This window comes from Chelmon rostratus, chromosome 1 (genome assembly GCF_017976325.1).
Source record: "Chelmon rostratus isolate fCheRos1 chromosome 1, fCheRos1.pri, whole genome shotgun sequence".
NCBI lineage: Eukaryota > Metazoa > Chordata > Actinopteri > Chaetodontiformes > Chaetodontidae > Chelmon > Chelmon rostratus.
In genome coordinates, this window is record NC_055658.1 from 28264263 (window position 1) to 28276285 (window position 12023).

The window sequence follows — 12023 nt, forward strand, 5'->3', positions numbered from 1 at the left end:
GAAACTGTGTGACATTCGATGAAGTGGTCTGAGGACAGCAGTGAAATACTAAACAGTGAAGCAGGCCATTTCAAGTCTGGCAGATGGTTATATGTATTTTTCATGCTGTTGAAAACCTGTGACTGAGGTTTGGTTGGTTGTCATCCAGTGCCTGGGGACCCTGGGCTGAATGCATTCTACACACCACTGCAGAATCACATGATGTCTGACCTCTCTGCCATGGCAAACTGCCCAGCAAGGAAAAGGGAGGAAGGGGAGGAATGTGAGTGTGTTAGTGTGTGACCGGGCTTGTGCAGAAAGAGCGAGAAAGCAAGGGAGAAAGACGCATAGCTGCATGTAAATGTGTACGTCCGTTCACTGAGCATAATCTGAATTCTCCACAAACAGATACAACTTCACAGACATGGCCTGTAATGCATACTGTTAGAGAGAAAGTGAGGAAAATATGAAGATGGAATGACGGAGGGGGGAAGGGAGCAGGAAGAGAGGGAAGCAGCCGCTGCTAAGGATTCTCGCAGTGTTACAGAGAAAGAGGGGAAGAAAAAATAGCATTGCCTGACTTACCTTTCTTTGGAATGCATCCAATATATCCTGTGAGTGTGTGTGTGTGTGTGTGTGTGTGTGTGTGTGTGTGTGTGTGTGTGTGTGTGTGTGTGCGTGTCATGCTGGCAGGAAGGCTTTCAGCATATAAATATCACATTACCACACAAGGAAACGCAGGCATCAGTCCGAGCTTCCCGCCTGCCTAACAAGCACGGGAGCTCCGCTCTGGAGGTCAGAGGTACAGCTTGCACAAATGGAATTCCACAGAAACCAGCACTTCTTTTAACAGCTAAGTGGCTAGGCTAGCAGCTACGTGATATGGTGTAAGCCAACGGTTTTAGTTATCTGACATGTGCTGGTGTATCTACTGAACTGCAGTTTATATACAGTATATTCTGCTGATGAGGTTAAATATACACTCAAAGAAGCTGAAAACTACAATGACAGTGATGTTTTTTGTAATTATTAGTCACTAAAACACAAATGACAATAAATTTTCTTTGGCTGTTCTAGTGTTCCGAGGGAGTCTAATCTGGGACGACTCCTCATGTACACTATTATACTGTGTACTGTATGTTTATCACCATAGTATGTCCTAATGCAGACTGCCAAAATGTATGCGGCTGCTAGTTAGAAGCTGTATATTGATGATATTGTTACATACGTGTACAGTATGAAGTAGATTTTGTTACATACATATCATGTATGCAGATGATACTGCTACATACATATACTGTATGCAGATTATAGCGTTACATATACTGTATACAGATGACACTCTGACATACATATACTGTGTGCAGATAATACTCTTACATACATACCATGTATGCAGATGATACTGCTACATACATATACTGTATGCAGATTATAGCGTTACATATACTGTATACAGATGACACTCTGACATACATATACTGTGTGCAGATAATACTCTTACAGACATACCATGTATGCAGATGATACTGCTACATACATATACTGTATGCAGATTATAGCGTTACATATACTGTATACAGATGATACTCTGACATACATACATATACTGTATGCAGATTATAGCGTTACATATACTGTATACAGATGATACTCTGACATACATATACTGTGTGCAGATAATACTCTTACATACATATCATGTATGCAGATTATAGCGTTACATATACTGTATACAGATGATACTCTGACATACATATACTGTGTGCAGATAATACTCTTACATACATATCATGTATGCAGATGATACTATTACATACATATAATTTATGCAGATGATATAATTACATGCTGTGTGCAGATGATACTGATACATACTATATGCAGATTATACTGTTACATGTGCATGCTGTATCCAGACAATACTGTTAGATGCTGGATACAGATTATACTGTTACATGCTGTACATATGCAAATGATACTCTCACATATATGGAAACCAAGCTGTTCCACACAGTATAAAAGGCCAAATAAGGCAGGAATGCAACCTAACAGGATGAGAAGAAACAAAAGTATTTTGCCTTCAGTTTAAACAAGACTGCATGCAAGAATCTTAAGTATCTATGAGTGGGCAGAATATTAATCATGAGAAATGTTAGCTAAATTGGATTCAACCATCATTAATTTCATTATTTACACATGCACTTCTCACTACAGTGGCACGTACGAAATATCTTCAGTGAAAAAGGTCTTAAGCACACTTCTGACTTTTGTTTTCATTTTGTGAAATAAAACTGAAACAGTGCTAATAAAGCATATGAGTAGATGGTGTCTGATATAATAATAATGAAATAAATGTCACAGGCTTTTAAAGTTTGGGCTGTCAAGATTCTAGCCCATTGATTTGATTTAATTGCTTTGATTCTCTTTACTGCCCTCCCTCAGTGTATTTACTAGTGTTGGGAAGGTATTATTTATTTCTTCCATATATGCTGTATCCACCATTCACCACTGAACTGGTGTTAATATAGCATATGAGTAGATGGTGAGTTATATAACAATAATGAAAGAAATGTGAAACCTCATTCTAGACCACTTGGGGACCACTGATATGAACCACTGAGTACAAGCCAAGTCTTAATAAAGTATCTTATCTGTGAAACATTCCTGTACAAAAACCTCTGTGAATGTTGAAACTTCAAGACTGCATTACTATGTCATTTCATCATCAGGAAATTCATAAGGTCCTTTGATTACATAATATATGTATCTCTCTCTCTCTCTAACACACACACGCGCACACGCACACACGCGCACACACACAAATCAATACAGCACTAAACAGTTGCTGGTTTTGCTCTCCACATGCCTGTTAAAAAGACTAGACCTCTCTGACTTGTATTCAGTAAGACATGTAGCTCTGCAGCTGGTGATATGGTCTTTGGAACACAGTAATAAATTAGACCCTTATTTAGAGTGTGGATTGATCCAATCAATTTTTTCCCTACAGGAGTAAGTTGATGGCGTGATTTGGGCTCTGTATGGGGTGTGATGTGCCTTTGCCTGTGCTGTGAGCCAGCCTGAGAATGGGTCTGTGCATGTGTAGATAAATGTTGTAGTCAAAATATAGTAATGCTGTTTAACTACATTTTAGGCACAATTTTAAAATATTGCACAGTTGAGTGTCATTTGTATGTGTGAAGTAAACCATCTGCAGCATATCTGCCACCCATAAACTAGCTTAGTTTGGCTGAAGCTGTCTGCTCATCCTTTTTAATTATCTCACTCTGCCTCCTCCAGCAAAAACATCCCAATTTTTCCAATTTTCAGTCTGTAACATGCCTAATCTTTTTCCCAACCCCCCACCTCTCCGCTCTATGCAGCAGGAAGGTCAGGCGTGCATCTTCACCCGTTGCTGACTGAGCACTGGGGGGTAGGGGTGGAGAGGCAGAGCACAGATCATAATGGCCGGCCAATTATCAGTAGTAAGGGGGGTTGGGGCGTTGGGAAGAATGAGAGATTATGGGGGGAATGGATCAATACACCAGTCAATTTGTAATGAGGGAAAGAATTGGTCCAAGTCAAGCAGATGGAAATCCTGCTCTGCCTGGGGTGGTCTTTCTTTACTGTCTGTCAGCTGGGTATCAGGTTTTTGGTGCTGCTTTGTACAACAGCGCCCCTACAGGGAAATGACTGCCATTACACTGGATCAGTGACATTCAAATATTTACATTTACTGCATTTTTTTTGCCTTCATAGTGTTTCTCTCATGCTCTCCTGATCTGCCCACATTCCACTTTCTCTAAATATTTCATACATCACTAAGGGCAGATTTAGAAGAGCCTGAAGAATAATGGCTGTCTGTCCTTCACCAGCCCCCCTTTAACCACCCACAACTGCCAGCACAGGACAGTAAATCCTACACCTCACCCACGCGCCCGTCCCAGCAGCTCAGCCAAGTGCTACTATGCATTAGCACAACATGCACTCCTCTGCATACATGAAAAGAAGCAAGCTTAAACTGCTAAAGGCTAAACAACTAATATTCTCTGTTTTTTCAAAAACGATGAGTGGAATAAGCACCAGCCAACTGTTCAGCACCATCATGAAGGGTTTGGTATGGTTGTTCTTCTCTGGCTGCTTCACTATTTTTCTACATCTGCCTTTCTTTTTTTCTGAGAGGCCTTGTGTGGGGTGGGGGTGTTATTTATGGCTGCTCTGTGCAAGTGGACACACACACACACACACACACACACACACACACACACTCACACTCACACTCACACTCACACACACACACACACACACACACACACCCTTTCACAGGATGAAAGGGCAGTCACACTGCCTGCAAACATGATTTTACAGCCCTGGGTGGAATGAGTGGTGGAGGAGAGAATGAGGACAGAGCACAAAAGGGGAAAGCCCTTAGATTTACAGGTCCCAGCAGTAAGAATGCAAACCATGTAGCAGCACACATTTTTAAAGTAGATTTTTTTAAACCCAAATACAGAAGTCTTAAGAAAAACGACAACTGTCTTTATGCAACAACACGCACCGTCTGAAACGTGTGTGCAGAGACGCGTGGAAAACACAAGTACGACACCCTAAAACGAGATCATTGCTTTTTCCATGGCTCTATTTTTTTTTAATTGGAACAGGAGACTGCAATTTCCAACTGTGCTCTGTTTCAGTATCTCATCAAAGACTGCATAAAAGCATGTGTGTGCATGTGTATGAGGGCTTCTACCTTTGCAGGGTTAGGACATGTTTGTGCTGTGTTTACACAGCGTTTCACTGTAGACTATCCCATGTGTATGTGTTCGTGTGATAATACATCTATCGAGTAAGGCGCGTAAATGTTTATACACAACATAAAAATAATGAGAAGTGGCTGACACCTCAGTGGGTGTGTATTTGTTTCGAGATTTTGCTCTAACTGATGTGGGAAAAACAGAGTAAATACGCTTAATGAAGGCATTTGTGGTGCATCTCAACCCTATCATTCAAAAACCTAATGCCAACAAATTAATGAACCTTTTCACAGTTGAGTTGTTATTCTTAAAGCATAACATTACGTGTACAATAATTAGGGCTGCCACTAATGATTATTTTTAATGTCACTTAATCTGCACATTATTTCCTTGATTCATTGGTAAAATTATTAGGGAGTATAAAATGTCAGGAAATAGTTAAAAATGCCCATCACAATTTTCCAAAGCCCAAAGTGACATCTTCAAATTTCTTGTGTCAGTCCAAAACTCAATTACTATGAAAGAATCAATGCAGCAAATATTCACATTTGAGAGGCTAGAAGCAGGAAATGTTTGGCTTTTTTGCTTAAAAAATGACTTGATGAATTGATTACCATAATAACTGCCGATTTATTTTCAGGGCGATCGACTAATGGCTCCAGCTCAAATAAAAGCAAACACATAATACACTGTAAGAAGATAAGACCAGTGGACCTCAAACAGAGCAGTCTCTCCCAGAGCCAGAGGCAAAATAGTCAACACGAGGACTGCAATGTAATTAAGTTTAAATGGGAATGGGAGAGCAACTCTGTACACACGATGACTTAATGGGGAGTGGGGTGTATTTTCCAGTTTATACTTGGTAAAACTGCAATTAATTTAAGCAATTTGGGTGTAAAAGCTCAAGTAAACAGTTTATGAGTCCAAAAAGACTGCGCTGCTCATACTGCCAATGCAGCACCTCCACACTTTGCCAATATTCAGAGTCAAACCAGTGTCCTTGTAACACTTTGTTAAAGGGTGGATTTCCCTTATATTGTTCATGGCAGACATAAAATAAAAAGCATAGAAAGCAGCAGTGCACTCTTTTTTATATCAGTAATCAGAGGGTGCTCTTTGCTATTCATGTCCTCTCTAGCTCTAAGACAAAATAATTGCAATGAAAGTATGCTACAAAAACACAACAGGCTGATGCCGATGTAATGTGTGTTTTTCACCATGTAGGGGTGAGGTAACTGGTATGAGGGCTTGGATCTGTGTTTCTGTGGTAAGTCCTGTGGTGCACACTGTCTCTAGTGGGAAACACAGTAAGATGGCAGGGAGTTGCTGGTGAAAAGGTGCGCTCTGACCTCTGCTGGTAAGAGATGGCATTGCAGTAATTCTATCCACAGGGCAGATGCGAATGGTCAACTCAGTCAAATACACCATCTCTCAGTAAAAGTTCCAAGAAATACAAGAGAAAAGATGCAGGGAAAGTTGTGCTCATCCTCTTAACACAAGCAACTGTCCAGATTTTAACCTTTTCCAAGCAACCAACCAAATGCACAATGATTTAAACTCACAACAATGTTTCTGTCTGGGGAACAATCATGTTTCAAAACGACTGCATGCTTTTCATCCCGTGCTGTGTGGTCTTGAATCAAATAGGCCTCTGGATATCTATAAAATAACAACACACCATCCAAGAGGTCTGTGTGCTTAGCCGTGTGTCAAAATTTCCACAATAATGTTTTACTGCCTCTCGTGTTGTTGTAATACCTGAAACTGAACTGCAATACTACAGAATTTGGTGTTCAGTTTTATATCAGCTGGGTGGTTTTTCTGTTGCGCAGTACAAACTGAAATTACACATCAGCGTAGCCTCCGAGGGCAGAAGGACTTGAAAAGCCAAAAGGAAGAGGAAGATGGGAACTACAAGAGTCCCAGCTATCAACGCAAAACAACAACAAAAAGAGCAACAAGGTCAAACAGTCCACCAAGTCAAACGAAAGCAAATCCCACATCTTTCCCTGTTTGGTTGCATCTGTACTTGGATCACAAGGCAACCAAACACTGACACTCAGCTGAAGAACATAAAATCCTCAAGTCAAATGTGGGAACAATAGTAACTTTGCAAAGCATCACAGCGCTTTAGTGTGGAATCATTTCACACTTTTATTGAAGTCCTTTTATCCATCACTTCCCTTTATGGTTTTTGTCAATTTCTGTGGCACCATGGCCTGGTTTCATTAAGCTACAATTATTTTTTTAAATGAAATGTAATACTTAAACTCATCATTGTAATGTTTTACTGACCTGTTGTTTGAACTGCTCCTGAGACAGGCAGTCGGTCACGTTGACGCAGCCCAGCAGGCAGCCGGTGGGGTAGTCTTTAGGAAACCTGGGCTCTGCGCAGGAAACAAGAGCAATCAAAGATCCATCAACGAGCGAAAATACAGGCACCACATCAGACTTCGTGGCAGCGATTTCCAGGAAAACAAATCACTTCCAGTATTTACAGTCTTACTACCTGATATACTTTGTGCAGTATGTTTACCTTTCTTGTAGATGTGGCGGTACATGGTTTCCACCTCAGCTGTCTCCTGAGGGGTGGGCTTCTTTGCCGCTGCAGCAATCCAAAGACGACCCCGGTGGGATGTGTACCAAGTTCGCCCTTCTACCCTACACACACACACACACACACACGAAGAAAATGCAATGTTAACTCTGCTTTCACTGGCCCGACAGAAAACAAGTGTCTATAAAAGTTTTAACGGTGGAGTTTTTTCGTTTATCTCCTGCAGCTCATTTGGGATTGTGCTTACTCCTTACCTCTTGATGCCTCTGACCAGTAGTGAGGCCCATGGTTGGTGCATGCTGAGGCACCAGCCCCCGTCAGACATCTCTTGCAGCTCTTTGTCTTGGAGCCGCAACCTGGAACGTTCTTCTACCCCTTTGTCCTCCACCGAATTCTTTGCCTGCTGCACGTTTCTTTTGTGGCTTCCACTGCCTCCAATATCCACCCACTAGGAAATGCATTCATTGTCAACATTATCAGTACTACAATCTGTGTGAATACTATCTGATCAATTTTCATGACAAAAAAAAAAGTACAATGCAAACTCAGGTGGGAGGAACAGCTGTCAGCTGTCAGTTTTATAGATGTTCCAATCAAGCTTTATAAAGCTACAAACGAGTCTCAATAACATTTTCATAAGCAGTGCTGAAGACGTACCACAAGGTGACGCCATTGTTAGGCCCAGTATTTGCTGTACTGTGTGTCATGAATGACCTACCTCTGGTGCAGACTGCATTATGTTGGGGTTGACCAGCTCCCTGCTGTTATGCCTTCCACCTTGTCTTTCAGAATATATTGACTTTGACGCAGAGTCATTGCTCATAGCCTTGAGGGTCTCATCCAACCTGCAAATTGTTGCACACATTTCAAAAGGAGAAGGTGCGTAGCATGACTTCACAACATAATTCTGGCCTTGCAGCCTTGATTCAAGTCGTGACACATTATCTTACTTGTTGTAGTACTCATTGAGGTTGTTTCCCTCATCAATCACTTGTCTACCAGCAAAGTCCAATGTGATTTTCCTGTCCTTGCGTGAGGCATGGCGGAGATCTCTTAGCTCCTCTTCCTTTTTCCTCAGCTTTTCTCGCTCACCGGGTGACAACCACTGATTGGATTCAGTGGCAAAGTAATCCGACTCATCATCCAGAACCTGAGTTCTCCTGACGCTGGAGTTGAAAGGAACATCAAATAAAAAGGTAAGTGTTATCACCAAGTTTCATCACTACCTTCTACAGCAATCAAAATGCCCAGTTAAAGTGCTGATGTTGCACACCAAGCAGTAAACCTATCGATCCCTGTGAAGCTCTTTCCTTGATTGTGTGTTTTTATGATACCTGTTTCTGTCATATTCCAGCAGTTTGTCTTTGTGCTGGACAGCCTTCTCTAAGCCAGCCCTCATCGTGGACTCTTGGTGTGGGAGATAATCTCTGTCTCCACAGTCTGTCACCAAAATAAAAAACAAATTCATGGCATCAACCCACCTCATTATGTCATAGAATTCAGTATTTATTCATTCTGACAACGCTTGACTCTCACCTCCCATAAGCTTCTTTCGTAGTTTCTGGCTTTTGTTGGAGTCTCGCTGCAGGATCTCCTGCTCCTCTTTTGTGCAAACCTAAAATAGAAGAAAAACGAGTAAAGAATACTAAAGTAGAAAATAAGGACTGTCAGAACCACAAGTCGACTGAAATTAAAAACTGGAATCAAAAGACTAAAAAGACTTGCGTACCAGGCTTCCACAGAAGAGGCAGGGTCCCGAGCCCTCTTGCTCACACACAATGCGACCGCAGCTGATGCAGTTGTTAATCAGTTTGTGCTTTTGGGCAAGGCACTCGCAGGCATGTCGACCTGGGAGCAAGACAGCCAGTCTGTCCTGTCCCTCTTTATTATAGAGATTGACAAACTTATTTTTCTTCTTTGTTGAAGAAGTACCACTGTTTTCTTGAGCCTGAGAAAGTCGTAAATAAAGACAGGAAACAAGACGAGAGGATAGAAATAGATGAGCAACGAAAAGGAAATAGATAATTTACAAATGAACTTAATTTGTTGTGTCACTGTTGTACTCAAACCATGAGAATTACCTTTATAACGTAAAGTGATAAGCGAACAAATGTTTAGGTCTTTGTGTACTCACCCTCATCAGATCAATGGGAGTTTTGACTGCCTCTGGCTCAGGTTCTGTTTGGCTCACAGTCATCACTTCCTGTTTGTTACGGCCCTTGCGTTTGGACTTCTTCTGGGTATCTTTGGTCACGTCTTGTGAATCTAAAAGAGAAGAGCAAATTGCTTTGAACAAACATTGTGAATAGTGCATTTGAGAGAAATTCTGATATCTCTGTTAATTACACTTGCATTCACGAGACATTTAATCATTTGAATTTATATGTATTTACAAGGCTTAGTAGTGCATCATAGTTTCACAGTAGGTTGGTAATAGGAACCTGCTGTGCCCACTCTAAATCAAAATACATTCAACGGCAGACATCAGACATTTACTTTTTTTACTTACCTGGTGATGAGACCGATTCCTTGAGGACGAAAAGACTTGTGTTATCTGTGGCCTGTCTTTGAGTCTTCTTCCATCTGATGAGGAGCTCATCAATAAACTGACCCTTTCTCCCATCTGTTCCCTGTAGGAGGTCTCCCACATACTCCTCAATCTCTTCAGCTCTTTCAATGGACAAAATGTATCTAAACAGCAGGAAGACACAATACTTACTTACCAAATACCAAACCACTGCTTCTTTATATTAATGTGGCATCAAGCAATGTCAAAAGGTCTGCTTATGCATTACTTCATTAATATTAAAGAGTAGATTTGCTAAGGGTACTTATGGCACCATTAATGGATTTTTCAAAACTATGTGTGATACTTGATAGATATTTAACATGTTGTTGTGCCTCTGGGAGCTTACATGACGTTGAAAGCATGTGCCATTGTATGCAGGATGTTAGCTTAAATGTTTTTCTTTTACTTAAATGCTTTTAAGTTGCCTAGCTTTACAAATCACTACCAAAGTCACTTTTTAAAGCGTAGTCTGATCATGACATGAACATAGATGCAGAAGTTACACCACCCAGGATGTGCCACTTTGAAAATTAGAGTCTGACAGGTTGGGGAATCAGAGCACTGGTTAACCGTTAAGTTAGCTAACAGACAGCTAATACACCTGTCAAACTGTCTACATGCCACTGTGACAGCTGTAATACCAAACTTAACAATCGCTAGGTTCATCAAAGGAAGTCGGTCAATTTAACAACCACACATAGCTTTAAATGACGATATTTTTGATAAGCAGGCACACAAGAAAACTGGAAAACACAATCACTACCTAGCTAGCTGTTTTAACTCGTATACGACACAGACTTGCTGATGTTAACGCTAGCTTGTTGGCAGTCTGTTAGCACTTCAGTCACATTTTATTAGTGTAAAACGTTTCTTACTGGACAATGTCTTCGCATGCCTCCAAGCCAAACTTGTGGTTTAACTGGTCCACACACCACTGCAACAAAGCATCCGACATGTTACCGAATAAAAGACTTCACACTCACAGCTCCGACCACAGTTACCGGTGTCGCGTCACACCAAACCTGACTGAATGTGTTTCCAGTCGGAGAAATAACAATGGTGCACACATAGTAACTGCGTGGCAGCAGAGAATCCCGTCCTGACACAACAACCGTTGATTAAGGTTCCTCTCAATGAGCCGTTGTTTTGTCGCTTGTGTCTTCAGACTCATCTGTTCACGACATTATACGCGTTTTTATGAGTGTGTGTTTTCGTGTAAACGTTAAATTCAGTCACTGGGAGGCAGCTTTGCAATGCAGTAAAAACACAGATGGCTTCAGATTGAACCGGATTTGAAACTTTGAGTGGTGGAGGAAGAATTCAGTCTTTCCTTCAGTAAAGTAGTAAAACCACACTGTATAAATACTGTCTTACAAGTAAAAATCCTGCATGGAAATTAACTGGAAAAAGTATAAATATAATCCAGAAAATGTTGATACTCAATGCAAAAGGCTCACATGACTGGTAGGTCTAAGTAATTATTACATCATTATGTTATTATTACTAATGCATTCATGTAAAAGCAGTGTCTGGTGTTGTGGTTGCTTGAGGTAGATGTCAGTTTCAACTTTTTTGAACAGGACTGCAATTATTGTTTGGTTTGTAAAAATCTTGAAAACAGAGAGAAATCACAAGCTGACATCTTCATGAGGCTTTGTTTTGTTGAAATGATGGTACAAAATTCAAACTAATTAAAATAAAATCATTATTATTAAAATAATCAAAATAATTAAAAGGAAAAGCAGCAAATCCTCAGATTGTGAAGCTGGAACCATGAACTGTTTTAGCCTTGCAGGAATCTTGATTTGTATCATCAGTAAAGCTGATTGTAGTGAAAAGTACAATATACGTAAGTAATAACCTCAAATCTGTACAGTAGGGAGTAAATGTACTGAATTACATTCCACCACTGGAGACCTCACAGTAACAATATTTATAAGATGACTGCCTTCAATAACGAGGCTGTATTTTCTACATGGGAAGTGTTGATAAAGTTGATAAGATGAGTCTTTCTACAGTATATAAGTAGAACACTGTTGCCAGGCAACTGACAGGACAAAAGGATGTTACCATGGTAAATGCGAATGACTTTTGTACTTCAACATCATGTTTAGAGAAGGTAGACAGCAAAACCAGGAAAAAAAGTGGACATTTTATGCATGAA

General features: G+C 40.6%; 1 protein-coding gene across 1 annotated transcript in view; it reads right to left on the minus strand.

Annotated features, from left to right (window-relative positions):
- Positions 1-10875, minus strand: part of trip4 (thyroid hormone receptor interactor 4) — a 71086-nt gene extending 60211 nt beyond the window's left edge. The window contains exons 1-11 of the mRNA XM_041940086.1: positions 10735-10875; positions 9800-9981; positions 9425-9555; positions 9020-9238; positions 8827-8905; positions 8625-8730; positions 8241-8456; positions 8009-8135; positions 7545-7738; positions 7270-7394; positions 7029-7120 (exon numbers count right to left, since the gene is read on the minus strand). Coding sequence (XP_041796020.1) covers positions 7029-7120; positions 7270-7394; positions 7545-7738; positions 8009-8135; positions 8241-8456; positions 8625-8730; positions 8827-8905; positions 9020-9238; positions 9425-9555; positions 9800-9981; positions 10735-10814 — 1551 coding nt within the window. The 5' untranslated portion in view covers positions 10815-10875. The remainder of the gene's footprint in view (positions 1-7028; positions 7121-7269; positions 7395-7544; positions 7739-8008; positions 8136-8240; positions 8457-8624; positions 8731-8826; positions 8906-9019; positions 9239-9424; positions 9556-9799; positions 9982-10734) is intronic.
- Between the last annotated feature and the right edge of the window lie 1148 nt (positions 10876-12023).